General features: G+C 38.0%; 1 protein-coding gene across 2 annotated transcripts in view; it reads right to left on the bottom strand.

Moving 5' to 3' along the window:
* PPARGC1A (PPARG coactivator 1 alpha) overlaps positions 1 to 19,694 on the bottom strand; it is a 107,878-nt gene extending 88,184 nt beyond the window's left edge. Inside the window, exons 1-2 of one of the 2 annotated variants that reach the window (XM_090267019.1) lie at positions 19,614 to 19,694; positions 1,187 to 1,366 (exon numbers count right to left, since the gene is read on the bottom strand). In XM_090267019.1, coding sequence (XP_090123145.1) covers positions 1,187 to 1,366; positions 19,614 to 19,631 — 198 coding nt within the window. In that variant the 5' untranslated portion in view covers positions 19,632 to 19,694. Of the gene's footprint in view, positions 1 to 1,186; positions 1,367 to 6,255; positions 6,407 to 19,613 lie in introns of those variants that run through there. The other variant, XM_090267018.1, reaches the window with a different exon arrangement.
* Between the last annotated feature and the right edge of the window lie 358 nt (positions 19,695 to 20,052).

The raw sequence follows: 20,052 nt of genomic DNA, 5'->3' as shown, positions 1-20,052 counted from the left end.
GTGTGAAATGGGAATGATAATACCAGTGCCTAAACGATGGGCTGTTTTGAGGGATGAGTGAGATAACATACATAAAGCACGCATGGTCCAAAATGTTGGCCATTTTGTTATTACTATTATTGCTATTAACATTGCTCTATCATCATTCACTCGTTATTCACCCAGCACTTGTATGTGCTGGTTGCTGGGAACACTCAGTAAATATTGTAAAACTGACTTTCTTAATGACTCAATAAACATTTATTCAGTGTCCTTTATGTGCTGGGTGCTGGAAAAACTCAATAAATATTGTAAAATTGGCTTCCTTAATGACTTCAGATTTCAACCACATAACATTGAAGTATAAGAAATATCTCTGCTGGTGGATTAAAAAAATGCATTTAAAGCGCTTTGTATGGAGTCTAGCAAACAGTAGGTAGAAAGTGTTAGATGATGGTTGTGGTGCTGGTAGTGGAGATATTGAGAAGCAGTTGATTTGGCAACTTCTATTCAGTTCACTTGCCAGAGTCCTCAGTGTTTGTCCCAATAAGAAACAATTTATTTTTGAGTAAATGAATACTGATTATGTGAAAAAGATCTTTCTTTCCTCAAAGTAACACTAAAGGGTAGGCTTATAATAAGACATAAGAGTATAAAGCCTGGGAGGTAATTTTCACAACTGAAAGGTAAATAAATTTTGACTAATTTGTAAGTAAATATTAGAGCCATTGGGCTTGAAGTTTCCCAGATATATAGGAATCAGAGGTATAGATCAAAAAATAAAATAATAAGTTGCTCACCTACTTTGTAAGACAAATAAAGGTAGACATCTAACCCCTTGGTTAATAAGAAATGCCTTCTTTTACATTAATTTATATTAGGCACCACTTTCTGTGGAAATTAGGGATAAACAGGTTTAGACATTTGTTCTTCTTTTTCACTAATTCTTTCACAATCCCTTAGTATTTCAACACAGTTTAATGCACTCTGTTGTGGGTCCTTAGGCCCTTACTTAAAAAAAAAAAAAAAAAAAAGTCCATGTGTTTTCCAAACACTGTTTTTCACAAAATACAAAGTGCCAAGTGCCTACCTATGATGAAAAGTCTTTTGAGTAAGAAGCCATTATGCTTTCAGGACAATAATCATGTTAGTCTGGCCCAAGCCAAGCTCAATGAGAAAATTAATGTTCACCAATAGGTATCCTTACCTCAAATATGTTTGAAGGCTCATTGTTGTACTGATTGGATATTATTTCTGATTGGTCACTGCACCACTTGAGTCCACCCAGAAAGCTGTCTGTATCCAAGTCATTCACGTCTAGTTCAGAAAGGTCAAGTTCAGGAAGATCTGGGCAAAGAGGCTGGTCTTCACCAACCAGAGCAGCACACTGCAGGAGGCAGGAGGGGAAAAAAAAAAAGCTTTCATTAACTTCAGGAATTTATTAAACTGCAATAGCATGTGATAGGAATTAAGCCTGGTTAATTCAACGACAGCACCAAAGCTGGTTTCCAGGGTTTAGTCACTAGAAAAAACATCCTAAATTCTTTAATGCACTTAGCTCCCGAAGGATACTTTTCCTGATCCATTTGATCCAAAATTCTACCTTCAAATCTATGCTTTCATGAAGCTGTCTTTGATTCTTCCAGTTAGAAGTCAACTAGATTTCTTTGTGACTCTTTGATGGTCAGCACTTACTGAGTTTCAAATTGTTTTCAGGTTACCTAGATGCAAAATGTCACTTTATCCTTAGAGTATAATCCCATTGAGGGAGGGATAGAAATTTGATTTTACCTTGGAATTGACATCACCCATAAAAGACACAAAATAAACAACTGCTGAATGAAAGAACATAAGAACTCCCCTAGGAAAACTTTCTCCATGTACGCTCCTTCTAATCATTATAACCCATATAATTCATTTAGCAACTAATGATGCAAAGTCCTCTAACTTGTCCATGGTTCTCTTGAATTGTGATTTAAATCTTTGAGACTCACTTGACTTTTCATGAAATTCTGAACTTCATCTCAAATAGGTCAAAATCAAGTGCCTTGTGATAAAAAGACAAAAATCATAAATTTTTTTCTAAATAATCTTTCACTATGTCTAACATGCAAGTCATGTGTGTGTGTGACTGGGATCATCTGATATCTAGGGAAAAAATCACTGCAGCACATTTTTATCATTTATGTATTCCTAGACTATAAGTGAACTCAAATGAACTTTTCTTTGGAGTTTTAAAAAGGATTTTGATATATTGATAGGTTTATAATATGCTTTACTGTGGTTGGGCTGCTTGTCACCAAGACTATCCTAGACTGGCAGAGTCTTTCACCTTCTTGCCTAGAATAGGTGTTCTTTTAACTGTTCCAAACTGTGACTTTTGGAGGACAGTGGACCCCCTTACCAAAGAGGTCTTCTAATCTCAAACTGGCTATCTGGCTGCTGATTCCTCACTGCATACTGTGTGTGAAGAACCCTACTGCAGGGATCTCGTGATGCCAGAGACATGGGACTTCATCTACCCACACACCAAAGTGCCTACATCAGCAGGCACCCACTCTGAAGTGGCCCCCTCGTGGCCCTGCCTTTGGGAGTCAGGAGAGATGTTGTGGAGCCATTCACACCCAGACAGCAGTTGGGTGTAAAGCTAAAGATCCTGCTTGACATTTAGATTTTGAATAAAATAAGTTTCATGCAGATATTGTTCTGAAGCACCCCTGTCATCCGTGGCAGGCGACATTACACCGGTTATACACAGCAGCATGATCCAAGCCCCACGCTGGGATGTGGCTTCTGGGTAATGGAGTCGGCAGCGGGGAAGGGGAGCTCAAGAAGGGCCTGAAAATTGCTGCATTCTTCCCAAAGACCACAGGCCCTGGTGAAATCCCAAACTGCAGGCACAGAGTCAATGTGAAGAAAAGGCCATCCTCCCCATCAAAACTTTCCTTATCATTTTATTGGCCTTTCCTTCTCTGTTATCCGAGTTAAGTCCAGGTTACAGATCAGTATACTTGACTAGGTTCATACATAAGCAGAGACTGGGCTGAGGAGGTCTCACTTCCACGCAATGCCCGTGGTTCGATTTGGGTGTTAACACGTCCCAGTCCACTGCTTGTCCTCTAAGCACAAACACGCCGTTTTAACTCATGCACAACGAGACTAGTTGGGAGACAAGGGGATCACTTTTCCAGTGGTGCAAAACCAACTAGGATTTCACTGGGGGATAGTTCTTAAAAAATAAACACATACACAACAAAAACAGCAACAAAAAGTATCAGAGTATGAAATGTCAGAGCTCCACATCTGGCTTCAGTTCCTGCTGTGCAGAGCAGAACTGAGAAACCTGCTTTGCAATGCTGAACGTCCCAGTAACTACCTGCGGGGTGACTTCTGGCTGCCTCTCTCTCTTTTAACTGCTCTCTCTAAGCATGGCTAGTTCAAAGCCCTTTGACCTTTCATAAGCATGTATTAAGTAACTTTTGAAAACCATCAAAACAATCCGAATGATTTTTTTTTTTTTTTTTTTGTAATTTGCTGTCATTCACCCATTTCTTCCCTTCCTTTTCTCCTCTCTCTCTTTCTCATTTTCACTTTTAAGTTATGGTTGAAAAATGCACATGTGCTCTTGCCAGTGTTGACATGCTAATAAAATCAGGGCTTCTGAATGTGGCATTCTCCTGGTAACCTAAAACACATCGATGATAGCAAGGGTTCCTGTTAGTCACTTAGACTTGGCCCTTGGAGGGTGCCAGACTTGCCCGTCCGAGCCCTGTAGCTTTCCTCATCTGCCATGTTGATATTTACTGCTTCCCTATATACCTGTAACAGGTGTGCGTTATGACAGTTACAAACCCACAGTCTCCCGGCTCTGGGCAACTAGGACAGCTATTTCACTACTGTAGCCTTAATTTTATAAGATTTAAGAGGATAAAGTGGTTACTAAACACAAAAGGCTAATTATTGTACGTTATTTCACCCCAACAGACTTTTCTCTTATGAAAGGAGCAGACAATAAATTAGCTTAACTGCACTGATGATAATGAATCATTATAATTAAGTATAATTCTCCATTAACCTTTTGGAGGTTTTTGTGCCATTGATGGTAAATTTTAAAGAGAGAGAGAAGAAAGAGTGGACTTGGCCACATTAATTATATTAATGAAAAAAGAATCATACTTCTTTTAAAAAAAATTAGTCAAGATAGGGAAGGGGATAGGGCGGGAGGGCAGTTAAGAATGACAATCTTACCGGAGTGTACATCATATGAATCATCTCTATCAATCTTAGTAACCTATTGTACATCACCTTCATTAAACTGCGAAACACCGGGGACTCTGAGTAGCTTTAGTGATACAGGCCTTTATTAACCAACGCGATGTCCTGTCATTATGTGCAAAAGGGCATAATATGTTTTAGGATGACAGCAACATTAATGATTCAAAAAATGAAAGCTGCTTACACTACCTGCTGCTCGTAATATTTTAGACTGGCGGAGGTGATTCCCAGAGCTGCCGCCACCAAGGCGAGGCTTCCAGCAGCTTGCTGTCTACCGTGCAACAGAGGAGCGACGGGCCAGTCTCAGCCAACCGACAACTCTATCCCCAGCTGGACAATTAGCCCGAGACCTTGCCTCCTTAAGACAAAAATAAAAGGGCCACTCTCCTAAATGGTTCTGACGCTTATTTCAAATGACTCCAGGAATTCCGATGATTAAAGTGAATCTGCCGTATTTCCATATGATCTAGTTTCTCAGTCAACTCCTAGCAACATCAGGAATAATACATGATGGAAAAATGAAACTACAGCAGCTGAGACCCACAATGCCAGCCAGACATCAACCAGAGGACATGCTAGCTACTCGAAGACAATTGGGACTTCAAAGCCACTTATAACCCTGACTCAGAATAGCTACAGGACATATGAATTGTCCATATCTATCCCACATTCCCGAGAAATCACAACAACATAAGAACCATAACAATCCACAAATACAATCTGCCAAGGCAAGGAGGGAAAACCGAGCCCACATTTGCAAACCCAGCAAAGAGTTAAGAATCCAGGGCATGCCTGGCTAGATAGGAAAAATGCACTCGCAGACGACCTGGGCCAAATTATTTTCACTTTAGATGTGTATCGCTGCACCACATGGACATCTTATTTAATCAAATCACGTGTGACACTTGACCCACCCCCTTACCCTACGTGCCCCCAGCCACCCAGAGGAAACACTTGCGCTCCTTTGCCTGGTTCATTGTGAGCAGCTCAGCTCCTCCGAGCACTTCAATTCGGTTCCATCTCACCAGAGTCCACAGAAAGTTTCACTTGTTTCCCAAGTTGCCCAAACTTTCCGAGAACACTGCATTGTGCGGAATGCAAACATGCCAGGTCCTCGTCCCCCGCTCGTCACTCTAGACTCCAGAGATTACGAGGAAACGGCTTGCTTTTTTTCCCCTGGTATGAATTGTAGCCAGCAGAGACTGTGGAATTGATGTATTGCCGTCTATTTTTACACAAGCAGCGAGCAGCTCCACACACAGTCCTGCATAAACTCTATTCTCTCTCCGGGCTTCAGGCAGCCCTCCGTGGTACAGTGAGATTTAACCATTGGCTTCCCTGCCACTGACTCAAATGAAAAACCTTGCACCTTACTTTTTTGTTGCTATTTGCTGGCCAAATCTTTCAACCACATGGAGCAGTTTTAAAGGAATCAGCTTCGTTGTTTTGTGTTTATAAGAAAAGCAATCTAAAATAGCCCAGCAGGATTATTTAGGATTTTTGAGTTCTCTGATGAACACAGAAACACAGGGGGGGCAGGAGGGGCGTGATAATCCAGACTAGAGTCAAAACTGACTTAATTTGAGCACATCCATTTTAATATTTTTATCTTTATCTTATTATAAATAGAAATGGCATTTTTCCAACCAGGCCACTAAATACCACTGGAAAGACTTCAGCTTCTGATTCATATCAATATCTTAGAGCATAAATATTGCATATGAGTAGAAACAGAGCCAAAGGCACATGCAAAGAGTTTCCAACTGCCACAGATACGGATGACAGCAGCTAAGCTTTGATTTGCTTGTGGCATCTCAGAGCCACCTTAAAATAGCAAACTTATTGGAGTTAAGATAAGATTAAGATTCCTTTCCAAAAGCTCCTGCCCAGCTACTTTTCTACCTCCTCTCCTCGCCCAAGCCCTTCCCCCCTGACAGGAATAATTGCATCGCGAGGAAGCCTTCAGTCCTGGCGGCAATGCCGAGCCCAGCCCCAGCTCACCTCGATGTCACTCCATACAGAGTCCTGGTTGCACATGTCCCACGCCATCCAGCTCCTGAATGACGCCAGTCAAGCTTTTTCAACTCCAATCCACAGTGACACTGAGCACACACTCATGCAGGCAACCAGCCCCTTACTGAGAGTGAACTGAAGGCACCTGTCTTACTACAGTCCCCAGTCACATGACAAAGCTATTAAAAAGTAGGCTGGGCTGTCACTCACCCAGCCTCCCTTCTCCTGTGCAGCTTGCTGCTCAAACTCGTGACGTCACTCAAAGGCAGCCCTCTGCCTCAGTGAAGCAACGCTTAAAAAAAAAAAAAAAAAAAAAAACGAAAGAAGAAAGAAAGAAAGAAAGGAAACACTTGGACTTTGGGAGGCTTTGAGCATCATGCTGCGATTAAAGCCAGCTTTGAATGCCACAGACTCTAAACGGAGCCCTGGCCATATAATAACTAAAATCCCCTGCAATCTTTTTTTAATTTATTTTCCTTCCCAAACAAGCAAGTGGCAAAGCTCCCTGTTTCAAGACAGAGTAACTATATTCTTAGCTAAAATGCTAAAATGTGTACTCCCTAAGGACTAGAATTCTAAGACCTCCAAGTGGACGCTAGCTCAGTTTGGGACTAAAGCAAGAGCTTATCACATGATGCATTTTTTTTTTTTTTTACGAGACATTTTCTAATTGGGAGGAGTGTTTGAAAGCAAAGAACGGGGCATGCATTTTTTTGAGTTTGTTTAATCAACAAAACAGCCTGTATTTGTTAAGATATAAACAAACTCCTCCACCCAGAAACTGGCTGTCCCTGTAGCAGTAGGGAATACCAGCTCCTAAAGTGTCACTGCAGTTTGCTCTGCTCCATATAAGGACAACAGGCAACAAAATACCACCCTTTCGGGTCCCTTCTAATTATGTCCACTTCTGTCCTAGGCTCCCAGAGAACAAGTGTTAGTGAGTGCAGTCCCTGCTGCTGTGCCCAGATTAGCCTAGTTTCCAGGCTGCTTTTTCTTTCATACATGTAACCTTCCCCCTCGGACTGCCTGAGGGTGCCTTTCTGAATAAACACTGGATTCCAACCCCAGGGCCCTGGGCTGTACAGTTTGTGTTTGAGATCAAGAACGTCCGTGGAGTGAGGGAAAAATACCCACCCACTATTAGCAGCAATATTCATTTCTTGAGCTTTAAAAAATGTTTTGCTAATTTTTCAGCTTCTACCCTGAGACAATGAGGGCTAACGCAGGTGCAACTGTTTTATGATGATACTACATATTGAATACATAACAAACTTAAGGTACCAGACACCACTGAAAAACACTTTCCATAACACTACAGTGGTCTGATTTAACCCTTCCAAGTTCTAGGGAAAGGCACATATATTTGTGAACACATATATTTCTATAAAGTCTTAAGCCCACATTTGTGAATATATGTTTTTATAAAATCTTAAGCCCAATATTCTTTTAAAATCAGCTCAATTATTTTACTTGATAATACCTTATCCAAAAAAAATTTCCCCAGGTATCTACAAGTTTTAAAGCACTAAGGTTAATTTAATATGTTCTCTATTGTTCATCTCCTTGTGAATAAAGAAGTCGTAATTTGCTCTAACACATATTTTAAATATGAAGTTGCTTCAATATTAAAGTGAAAGAAAAACCAAAAAATCCCCCCAAATGTCAGTCTGCTTCTTCTATCAGACCACATATATTTATAAGTGATTTGTGTACTCTGATATCTGCAACAAGTTGCTAGTGAATTCCCGAATAACGTGGTAAAATTGACAGTTTGTCATTATTGGACATAAAAAGATGGCCTAAAGCTTTGACATTTTAAGTTAGCTGAATACATTTTACTGGCACAGCTTCCTTCTTACAAAAAGTGGAAAATTACTGTAGTTTTAATTTTCTAAACCAAGAAAGAACAGGAACATACAACCTCGGGAAGGCTTTTATGCATGCAATTAGTGGCGTTACTCTGCACTCCCCACAAAGAAACACTAATTTTCTTCGAAATTATGTTCTGATTTAATGTAAAACTACAGTAAATTATTAAAATTTGGGGAAAAGGTCACTTGCTCTACCCTCAACACAGCCAACTGTGAAATAATACTAGTCACTTGACATAGAAGAGTTGATGTTTATTAATTATTATCAAGAGATCCCTGTGTTGTGATATTCTCTGATACTTTTCATGGTGTTCATCAAATGCTAGGCACCCCTTACATGTTGTTGTTGTTTTATAAAGCCTATTCACACTTTTTAGAGAAGTTCTTTGCACTGGAACATCTTGTATTATTGCTTGATATTTTAACCTGCTCACATTGTGTTGCTGGTTTTTTTTTTATTTGTCCTTTTGCCACCTAATTCCACTTTTTCTTAAATCAGCACATCCAATGAAGCCAGAGTTGCTTTTATTTATTTTTTTTCCCTTCATGATCACAAAGAGGGTTAGTAGGAGTCAAAACATCGAAGTGATTTATAAACTACAGCATGCTGTATTTTCTCCTCAAATTTCTATTACTATACAAATCAAAATATAAATAGATTCTTGGGACAGATAAGAGAACCTTTCACTATTTTTTTTTAAAGTCTAAAAATTACAACTCTAGCCCTGGCTGGTGTGGCTCAGTGTATTGAGCACTGGCCTATGAACTGAAAGGTCGCTGGTTTGATTCCCAGTCAGGGCACATACCTGGGTTGCAGGCCACGTCCCCAGCTGGAGGTACGTGAGAGGCAACTAATCAATGTATCTCTCACACGCTGATGTTTCTCTCTCTAAATCTCCCCTCTCTCTATCAGTAAATAAATCAAATCTTTATATAAATAAATAGATAAAAATTACAACTCTAAGGACAGGGATATTTTAGGGGTCTTATTTGTTTAATTGGCTCTTCAGAGTAAAGTTTCTCTTCTGTCCAGTTTTCTTTTTTTCTTTCCTCGGGAGAACATAAATTGTTAGTTGCTCACACCAACCTTGGTCTTTCCTGGCTTCCCAGTCAGTCTCTGTATTCCACTGTGTGTCTGCCTTGACTGTTCTTTCCCTCCTTCCCTGAAGCCCTCCTTTCATCCCTTTGTCAACTCTGCCTCCAAGATTTCCAGACATTTAGTTTCAATCAACAAGGATCTATTGAAACCTTACTATGTCCACAGCAACATATTGCAAGGACAGCCAAGAAGGCATATGACATGAACACAAGGGAGCTCACAGTTTTAGAGGGAATGACAGCCTTTACGAACAAAGAATAATTTGATATGAAAAAAAAAAAAAAATCCTTCAATGAATGTCCAGATTCCTCTTCCTCCTTAAAACACACCCTTTTTTAGGTACAAGGTCCTTTCACTAACCACAGTTCACACTCAAATCAACCCAGTTTGTCTCAACAACAGCAAGAGGTATTTATTAACATCTGTTGAGTGTTCATTATTCTCCATATCTACACAGAACCTAGAAACCACCCTGATGGAATTTCTTCCTTCAATGGTTCAGTTAACATTTTCCAAGGCTCTTTCATTGGTAAAGGCAGGAGAATCTACCCTTAGAGTTAATGACAAGAGAGAAAATAAACCTTCAAGAGAGTAAGTTAATTTAATTTTATAATAATAATATCTGACCAAGTATATAACATTTATATGTCCTTCCTTACTCCTGCCCAAAATGACAGACTTGCCTACCCTCTATATTTCAGAGAACTGTCCACTTTTAAAACTTAAACACAATCAAACTCAAATAAATAGGATTCAAATACCCAAGTAGACAAGAGCAAAGACAACTGGTTTTGATGTCATTATTGTACATAGGTGAGAAAACAGAAGAGCTATTAGTATGGATATCTTTGCCCACTTTTAATAAGCTTACAATAAATGATAAAATAACAAGTTAAGATAAAACTTTTCAAGGAAGAAAAGCAGAGAAGAAACAGATACAGCAGACCTTTTATGAGCTAGACATTAACATTAGTATCTAATATACCACATGTTAAACAATTTAGTCCTGAAAACTATCCAATAAAGATTATCTTTGTACCCATTTTACAAATGAGAAAATTAAGAACAAGAGTTTTGACAGCAGCTGAAAAGAGCATACAGATTCCTGAAAGCCCTTCCAGGAAGAACTAAAGTTTCAAACATAAAAATAATATTCATTCCCAACCCAAAGCATAGCAAAGACCCAGAAGCAAATTTATATAACATAAAAACCAACATTCCTGGGAATACTGCTTGTCTAGAGCATTCTTCCAAAAAGGAAAGGGGTCTTCCTGGAATTGCTAATATTTATAAAGTTAATCGTTACTAATAGGCATTCAATTGCTTGCTTTTAATACCTAGAGAAGTTCATTGATCCCAATAACCCACACCATTTTCTGAGCATAGGATCTGAGTCTGTGGGACACGTTTGAAGCTGAGACTACACAGGGCACAAAAGTTAGTGGTAAGGTAGGATATTAACAAACACCTCTAGTCTATGAGCACTTTAAAATCAAATCTTACTTTACACGAAAGCACCTTTGGGGAAACAAATAGAGAGTCATGGGCAGTTTTAATACTTCCCAGCATGCATTTATTTATTTTTCATAAGCTAGGTGTGATAGACAACCTCAGTAACAATCTCTCATCTCCAATAAAACCTTTTGCAGACCAGCTCTATGCAACTGAGTCTGCCTGTATTTTAATGTGAATCTCAAAATCTGCTTTTGGCATTTTTCACATTAAAACAAAAAATAATGTGAAAATTAATCCGAGTTGTAGTCAATTGGACTAATCTAAACATAAAGCAAGAATTATGTTTATTAGGCCCACAGATAAGAGATTTTTAAAAAGGACAGTTAAAATCTGATTTTGTCTGATGTTTAACTGCTGTATTTGTGCATCTACAGACATTTTCATTTACTTTAATTATTTCAGGTTATTTCATCTATAATGCAGTGAGTTATTGATTATTTAGACAAGAAATGTTCAATAGGATTATTTAGCAATGTTTCTTTACTAAAACTGAAAATAAAGTACATCACATTTTATTAAATTTGGTACTATTTAAAATTTAAAGTGCCACTAAACCTCAAAAACATAGCAGTTCACTTACTAAGAAAGATATTTTATCCTCCAACTGGTTAGTGAAGGCCAGAAAAAACTGAGGTACACAAAATATTATATTTAAAATAATATTTGGTAGTCAAATAGCTCTCCCTGGTACTTATGCGCTTAAGTTGTCTTGATTTTAGGGGAGAAAATTATATTTTACAACTAGTCTCAAAGTGGAAGACTTAAATAAGTAAAGTTTTTTTTGTTTGTTTGTTTTAGTTTTTGTTTTATAATCCCACCAGACAAGCCTTGGAAAGGTTTTGGTTATTTTGTTTTTCTTTCTGCTATAGATTTTTCCAATGCTTTGGTACTTGAATTTAACTCTAGCAGAGCTAAAATATATCCTAAAAACACAATATAAGAAAAAAAATAAGCTCACATCTTAAGAAGCAATTTACTTAAGATTTAAGCTAAATTTTGTGATAACATAAAATCTTACTTTATGTTTGGTAGCCCAAATGGACACAAGACTTTGAAGAAAACTTCTTTACCCAGAAGACCACATTTAAGACTACCTCCACACTTACAGCTCAATCAAATACAAATGTTAAATGGTACTGATGTAATTATAAATGGGTGTACACTTTTTTAGAGGACAAGCAGATAAGATGTATGAACCACATTAATAATGGGCATCTCTGTGAACCCAGAAATTCTAATTCTAAAATTCATCAAAAAGAAATAAAGTGATGTGTACAAAGATTTGGGGTGTGAGGAATGTCAATGTTACATTATTTACATTACTGAAAACTAGAAAGCAGTGCAAATGTCCAACAATAATGACCTAGTTATACATATTATAGAGGAGTATATTTATTCATATATATATGAATTGTATATCATTAAAACTGTTGTAAAACTATAATAGCATAATGAGAAAATTTTCAAAATATATTGAGGTTTCAAATTATGTTTGAAAAAAGTATAATCACAACAAATTTACATATAAATACATACACTCAGAAAGAAAGAAGAGGAAAGAGGATAAGGGGACTAACAAAGCATTAATAGTGGTTGATGACATTGTAAGTACTTTTTAATTTTCTTTGTGTGTGTGTGTGTGCCTTGCTGTAATTTTTAATTTTTCTGTGATAAACTTCTATATATCATGTATTTAAAAGAAAACCATTTCTCTTTATCGCAGCAAGTCTATCAGCTACTCAACTTAGGATGCAAGACTCCTGAGCAGCCCTGGAAAAAGTTCTTACCCTGCACTTAGAACCCCTCGGAGCCCTGATTTATGGGGAGAAAAGATGTATCAGCTTGCCTCAGAGATGAGCCTACACCACAGACTCCCATGTGCCACTACCATCTAAACTTTGTTTCTCAACTTCAAATTTTATCAATTAAGTTAAATAAACTTTCCACTCAAAAATTTAATATCCTTGGTAGGGTTAGGGGGCATTTCAGTTATTTACACAAAAGCATCTATTTGTTAGTCATATTTTTTCTTCCCTTCTAGCATCTAATAAAGTTCACAAGCACATGCCAAGAAAAAATAGTAAATTCTTTAAGAATGTTATGGTTAAATATTTAAGAAAATTTCTCAAGAAGCAATTTTATCAACTGGGGAGAAGGAAGGGCAGTCCAAAAAGGCTTTGGGAGGAGCTGGTGGAGATGTAGCTCCTATCGAGACAACCGAAATTGACTGGATAAGGAGAACGCAGTCCAAGTTTCAAGCCAGTGACTTGCCAGTGAACTTCTGGAACATAGTCTGTGCCTAAATGTGGAGTGACCTATACAAAGGCTGTCACATTGTAGCCCGTTTCTCAGGCAGAAAGCTCGTTCTGGGACCTCCAAATATCACATGAAAGGTGACCCACCCTCTCTCCCATGGAAGGCTGACTTTATCCACAGGAAGACTAGCTTTACTGTTAGCCTCTTCAAGTGAGTGTTCTAAAAGTTTCATGGATTTTTCCTGTCAATCACTCTTCCTATGCTTGGGTGATTGTCATGTTGACCATTAAGATCTTTTGTGAGAAGATGGGTAATAAGTCCGGAACCAAGGCCAAGCTCATGAGATATAAAGTGTGTATATAGGCTCAAGTTTATCTGATAAGTAGAGTGAGTCTGTGGATATTGATTTAGCCCAAAATGGAAGGAAAAGAATGGTAGGAAAAATATGGGTCCTCATTCAGGTGTGTCTCTGGCCCATGATTCAACTTTAGGCAATTCATTTAATGATTCGGAGCTTCTGTTTCCTTATCTGTCAAAGGAGATAACCAGATTCAACTATATCTAAGATGTCTGCCAACTTTCAAATGCAATGATGTGTCAGCCCCAATAGAGACAGGCAACTTGGGAAGAGCTCTTTGTGAAGGATGAACCCAAAGGTTTCATTGCACAGAAGGCACTGGAAATCAAGGAGGAGGTTCAGGAAAGGTAACCAGTGCTCAACTTTGCTGGAAGGACAGAGCTTCATCTGTTTCCACAAAATATGCATATTTAACTGCCTACCCATTCCAGAAAAAGATCACAAGAAAACTCACAAAATATAATACTTTCAACAATGCTTATCGGTGTGAGAAGATCAATTTCTACAGACCTAGGTTCCTTACAAATCCCAGGTAGTTGCCCCAGAGAAATGGTAAGCTTTCATCTTGTTTATTATTGATTTTAGTAAGTGGTGCAAGTCATGTGTAAGACTAATCCCTACTTGCACAATAAGGGTAAAAAAACACACAACTAGTATGATAGTGACTATTTACTTATGCTTGCATATAGATGCAGTTTAACATACTAACATGTGATTTGGTTTTACAACAGGAAAGAAACATTACCCAGAGAAAGAAGATTTAGAAAAAAGAAGAGATCCTAAATTCAGCGTTCTGTAAATAGGAATAAGGTCTGCAGCATCAAGGGAAATAAGACCTTAAAGTAACATTTCTGCCTCCTACCACAACTCCCACCCTCCTTAAGTAAAAAACTCATCATACTTGGTAAATTAAGACATAAGCTCTTATCAAATTTGAGAGGAATAGTCTGAGCTATTACTGTAGGATGTGGAGGGAAGAAAGGCCATGTGCCTAAAATACGTTATCATGGCATTAACAACAATGCATTAAACCAAAGCCATATCACAGAATAGAGAGTTGATGTATCACTGGAAGTTACAGAGTTTTCCTACTCAGCTCTTTTCTTTGTTCATACAGCCCTACTGAGTAGGACCTAGATCTGTGCTTCAGAGCCATCTAATACCACCCAGCTTTGAGACTGTTCTTTAGGGCTGAATAAAAAAACCACAAGCACCTAAATTTCCTAACAGACAATTTGGAAAAGGAGGCCTGCTGTAAGCAAAGTAACACCAGGGAAATGATAAACCTCCATAAGGACAAAGCCTTGGTAAACCATAGGCTACCCTCCTCCGATGCTGGATGCTCCAGCAATAGTCAATAGCATGACATATTTAACTTCACCTTTTCCTGCAACCAGGGAAAGAAGCAATAAGGAAACTAATATAAGAAAACTTGATTTCTATGCCTGTGAAGCAATTTCCAATGGGCGGTTTATACAAGTTTCCCTTTTAAACAGGCCCTACGTTTTATTATTCTTTCAAGATCCCAGGTTGTACATTGGCCCAAACAGATGATCAGAAAGAATTCTTTTCCTACCACTTTAAAAAATAAAAGTCTCTGTCAATTCCTGAGGTGTAACTTTCTACCATCTATCTTAGTAGATCCATTTCTACGTAGGACACCTAAAAATAGGCCACACCTAACCTTTTGCATGGCCATACAAAGCTACTAACTGGGAACTCCAACTCAGCTCTCTTGTGGGTATTTTCAGAAGGTGCCCTCTTTGTCTTTCCTATTACATTCCCCTATATTGAACATTGCATAAAAACACAGCCCAAGAGTGGTTTGCTAGGATGCATCTAGCATGGCAACTACTAAGTCACCATATTTGAGATTTGTTATTTTGTTTTAAACTGAATCAAATGAAACTAGGGCTAATAATGTTCTGGGAAGGAAATCAATTTAAATAATTAATGTTCAATAAACCTATTAATTCCACTTACAATATTATGGTTGCAGAGACTTTATACTTTAAAATTATAGTCAAATACATCAATGAAAATGAATGAATATCTGCCATACATCAACATGCAGATAAATCCCACAAATAATGTGAAACAAAAGAAGCAGATATGTCAATAAAAGACCACACCCTATTATTCTATTCTTTATATAAATAAGCACAGGAATAAATATACCTGATTTATGCACCTGGAAGGCAGGGTAAAGGTTGGCTTTAGTGGTGGTGAGAATTGGGGCCATGGTCTGGGAAATGGGGTTTCAGAAAGTTTGTTTTTGTTTATTTCTTGCTTTTGGTGCTTGTTACATGGGTCAGTTAGTGAAAGTTTATAGAGTTAAACCCTTATAATATATGCACTTTTCAATATTCATATTAGAGTTAAATCAAAATTCTAACATGTACAGTGAAGAGAAAGGAGATTTCCCTATATTATAAAATTTTAAACTTTGCTACCTGTTAAAAAATTCTTAATGTTCAGCTTATCTTCTTAAAGAAACCATGAAACCACACAGACAAAGAGCAGTGGAGCCAGGTCTGTTTGTTGGACCTTGGACATATAGCTACTTCAGTGTTCTAGATCTATTTTCTCTTCTATCAAAGATGGGACAGGGTTAGGTCTTCTCTGAATGTATGTCTTATATGAGCAAAAAGAAAGAAACTTCCAACTCCAAAATATTAGTACTTTGCCTTTTGTTGAAAATTCATTACCAGTGGGTATCATTGACTTGGTTAGGAAACACAGTCCCCCTCCATGAGACAAGCCCTTTGGGGTCAGTCAGTGCACATCTGCCACTTAGACCTATCTCTGTGATCCAAAGCAAGTTACTGAAACCATCTGACCCTCAAATTCTTCATCCGTGAAAATGGCAATATAAACACCTATTTACATGGTTGCTATTGGGGTGAAATAAGATACATCTGAGCCCAGGATTGGCATATATTTAGTACTCAATAATGATACCTGCTATTCACATACAAATACTTAAAACTTAATTGACCTCTAAACAATATTAAAGTAAATGCATAAGTTTGTTCTCTGCCTGGCTTCCTCAAGTCAGAAGAACACAAATGATGTGATACATAATTTTATTTTTCTGAAATAAGGCGAAGAAATAAATGCCATTAAATTTAAATAAATAAGTAAATAAATAGATAGAAAGATAGATAGATAGATAGATAGATAGATAGATAGATAGATAGATAGATAGATAGACAGACAGACACAGGTCGAAGCACAATGCAGAGCAGACTTTCTTTGAAGTCCTGCATTAAGCTGACTGAGAGGCATATACAGAATCTTCACCGGAGCTGCGAGAATGCTGAGGGTCTAGGTTTCTCACATGTCCAGAAGAAAAGGAAATCTAGCCCCATGCTAGTCCTGCCTCTAAAGTGACCGGAAGCAGCAAGTGCAGAACACTGTTCTTGATTCCGTTATGCTGGCCACAAAAGGTATTTGAGCCAAAAGCCTTTCAAGAGTTTCTCTGTTAAGAAACAGGACATCCATACGGAGCATGAAAACTGACAAGAGATCATGAGTTCGCAACTGCAAGAAGAACCACAAAGTGTCAAATAGTGTTTTAAAATGATGATGTCTACAGGGGAAGAATGGAAAAGAAGGCCACAGAAGCAACACAGCCAATATAAAGTCAATCTGGCCACCAGGGGCCTATCAACTAAATTGCCTTCGCGTTCATACTCTCCTCGCAAATTTGTGATTAATCATGCCATCACGTTGTAAACTGATAAAATGGCATATAGGATATGTTATATTTTGTCTTAGCTATTTGAGGAATTTTTGAAAGGAACTTTTCTGTGCAGTAAAATGATGGTCCGTTGGCATATAAGTTGAAAACTGTGCTGTGCAATAGGGCAGCTGCTACCCCCATGCGACTGCTGAGCATTTGAAATCTGTCTAGTCAAAACTGAGATGTGCTACGAATGTAAAATGTATGTGGGACTTCAAAGCCTTAGCGTGAAAAATCAAATTAAAATGTCACATGAATAATTTGTGTTGTTCCATGTTGATATAATATTTTGGATATACTGGAGAAAGTGAAGATATTGTTGAAATGAAATTTACCTTTTCTAAATGTCACTATTAGAAAACTTAAGTTACATGGGTGATATGTATAATCATCCAATTTGACAGTTCTAGTTTAAAGTTTTACATCTGCTCTCAAGTAAGTGATATCATACAGGCAAATAAAAAATTAATTAGAGAATCACAGAATTTCAGAAAAAAAGAAAGACTGTTGTGTTGGAGCAGCGCCAAAGCAATGCACAACTCCAAAGTGTGCCACTTTCATCCCAGTCCTTAACAGCGACCCTCGGAAGCTTCACCATTTTCAGCTTATGCAGCCCTGTATTAAAAGCTGTATGACCCATCCTCCCTATATAATCAGGAATCCCTTCTAGAACATCCCTGGTGCAACCCCATATATCTTTTCAACACCTTCCACACTTTTCCCAAACACACACATAGTAATGAGATGCAAATTTATAAAGTGAGGCCTACCCAGTACTCCAGATTAGGAGGGCAGAAAATAGAGCTGATCCCATTATAAAACCCTAATGGAATGCAAAAGAAGGCCAGAGCAACACAGAGTATGCAGAGTCTGAGATACATACGGGGAAGCAACGTCCTCAGCAAAACTGTTTTCTTCCTGGAGGCGAGAGGCATTTTTCAGAGGGTAACATTCACTTTAATTACAAAATGCACCCGCCTCTCTCTTCCAAGGGAGAAAAGCCTGTTGTTGCATCTATAATGTAGCTTTAGTTTTTGATGCCAGAAATGATTCAGTAAACACAGTTATGTTATGGTATACTATTTCTTGTTCAGTACTCAAATTAATCTCAAGACAGTGCTGGCATTAATTCAGTTTGATGCCTGTACTTAGAATTTCACATAGGTGCCTTCATCCAATTCTTCTTAGCAACTAATAAAATCTTAATTCATGGTAATATATTTATTTCTAGTTCAGTTCATGTTAAGGAGTGCAGTACTTTACAGAAAACCAATTAATATCAATCATATATTATAACACTTTTAATGGTTCAGAGGAAAATCCTGCGCTGGGGAAAAGATTAGGTGAACCAGGGGGTCTTAACCCATTTTATTTACTCTACTTTTAGGGTTCAAGGAAAAGATACCAAACATCACTGCAAATCCTAATTTAATTGCAGGTGTGCATCATGGGATGGCTGGGAATTAAAAACCCTGGTTTTGGTCCCTAATAAGACATTGATCTGATGTGGCCCAAGAATGCCATTTATACTCTCAGAGACTCTGTTTTCCACCTGTTTTGTCTAACAACTATATAATTTGCAAGTTGGTGAAGATATTCAAATTCAGATGCATGGCACTATTAAAATAACGAACAACTTCACTAATAGCAAACTTTTTGCAATTGTTGGTAGCCATTTTGTTATTTTTTTGTTTCATTTGAGTTTGTAGTGTTTTCTATTTTCATTTTAAAATTATAGTTGACATAATATTATATTAGTTTCAGGTGCACGGATTAGACACATATATCCAACACAGTGATCACCACCGTAAGTTTACTAACCAGCTGTCACCATACACAGCTACTGCAATATTCACTATATTTCCTATGCTGTGTATTATTGTACGTCCTCATGACTTATTTTATAACTGGCATTTTGTACTTCTTAATCCCCTTCACCTTTTTCACCCATCTATTTTTATATAATGTTTGCGTAACATTGATAGAATCGTATTTCCTGGGACTGGACATATAGTCAGTGTGATAGTTCAAGCCTGAGTCCTTTAACTATGATATAAATGGTGCCCCCTAGAGTTGTGAGATGCAGCGGCCCTCGTATTTCCTTAAAGAACTCTGTTTCAGAGGCCTCATTCTCCACTAGGCACAAAGAACTAGAGCAGTGGGTTACACAACTCCTTGAAAATCTTAAAATGCTAATAATAATAATAATTAATAATCATAACAATAATAAAACGTGTTAGGTCCCTTGAAATGCATCGTGATCATGCTATCCAGTTTTGCCAAATTAGGCAGTAGGCATTTCATTCACTCTACAATAATTTATCCACTGACAATACTACCAGGGAAAAAAAGGAAAAAAAGAAAGGCACCTACTATTTTTATAAGACCTTCAAATCTGACATGTAGTTTCTAAAAATCCCAATCATTAGAAATAAAACAAAAGTCAGAACACCAGCAGCATACCGGCTTCTAGGTGTGGAGATAATGCCTCTTAATACTCACTTTTGGAAGCAAATCCATGGATGAGAACCTCTGAGATGCAGGGCATTCATTTTAATGCAGTCTAAATACTTGTGTGAAAGTTGAGGGAACACTCACAATGGGGGCTTACACGGGCTACTTTTTAACTCACAAGGGCATGGTGACGCAGGAGGGCACCTGGAAGTCACTACTCAATGAACTCCACAATAGAGCTCAAATCTGAAACCCAATCTTAGCCAGCTACGGACGTAAGAGCAAATACATACAGTATCATGTGCTTCCCAACAGCCCCGTGTCTTGAGGGAGCGTTCTGACATCAGCAGTGGAGACAGGTGGCTCCCTTTCCAACTGCAGGAAATAAAACCCTGCTGCAGAGCGAGTAAGTAAATATAGTTGTACTGTAATTTTTCCTTGGTGCGTTCTCCCTGTGATGTCTGTCCTGTGATGATACTTTATCCAA

This window comes from Furipterus horrens, unplaced genomic scaffold, assembly GCF_987537825.1.
Source record: "Furipterus horrens unplaced genomic scaffold, mFurHor1.1.pri manual_scaffold_2, whole genome shotgun sequence".
Classification (NCBI taxonomy): Eukaryota; Metazoa; Chordata; class Mammalia; order Chiroptera; family Furipteridae; genus Furipterus; species Furipterus horrens.
Note: the sequence above shows the minus strand (reverse complement) of the source record. Positions and strands in the feature narration are given on the sequence as shown.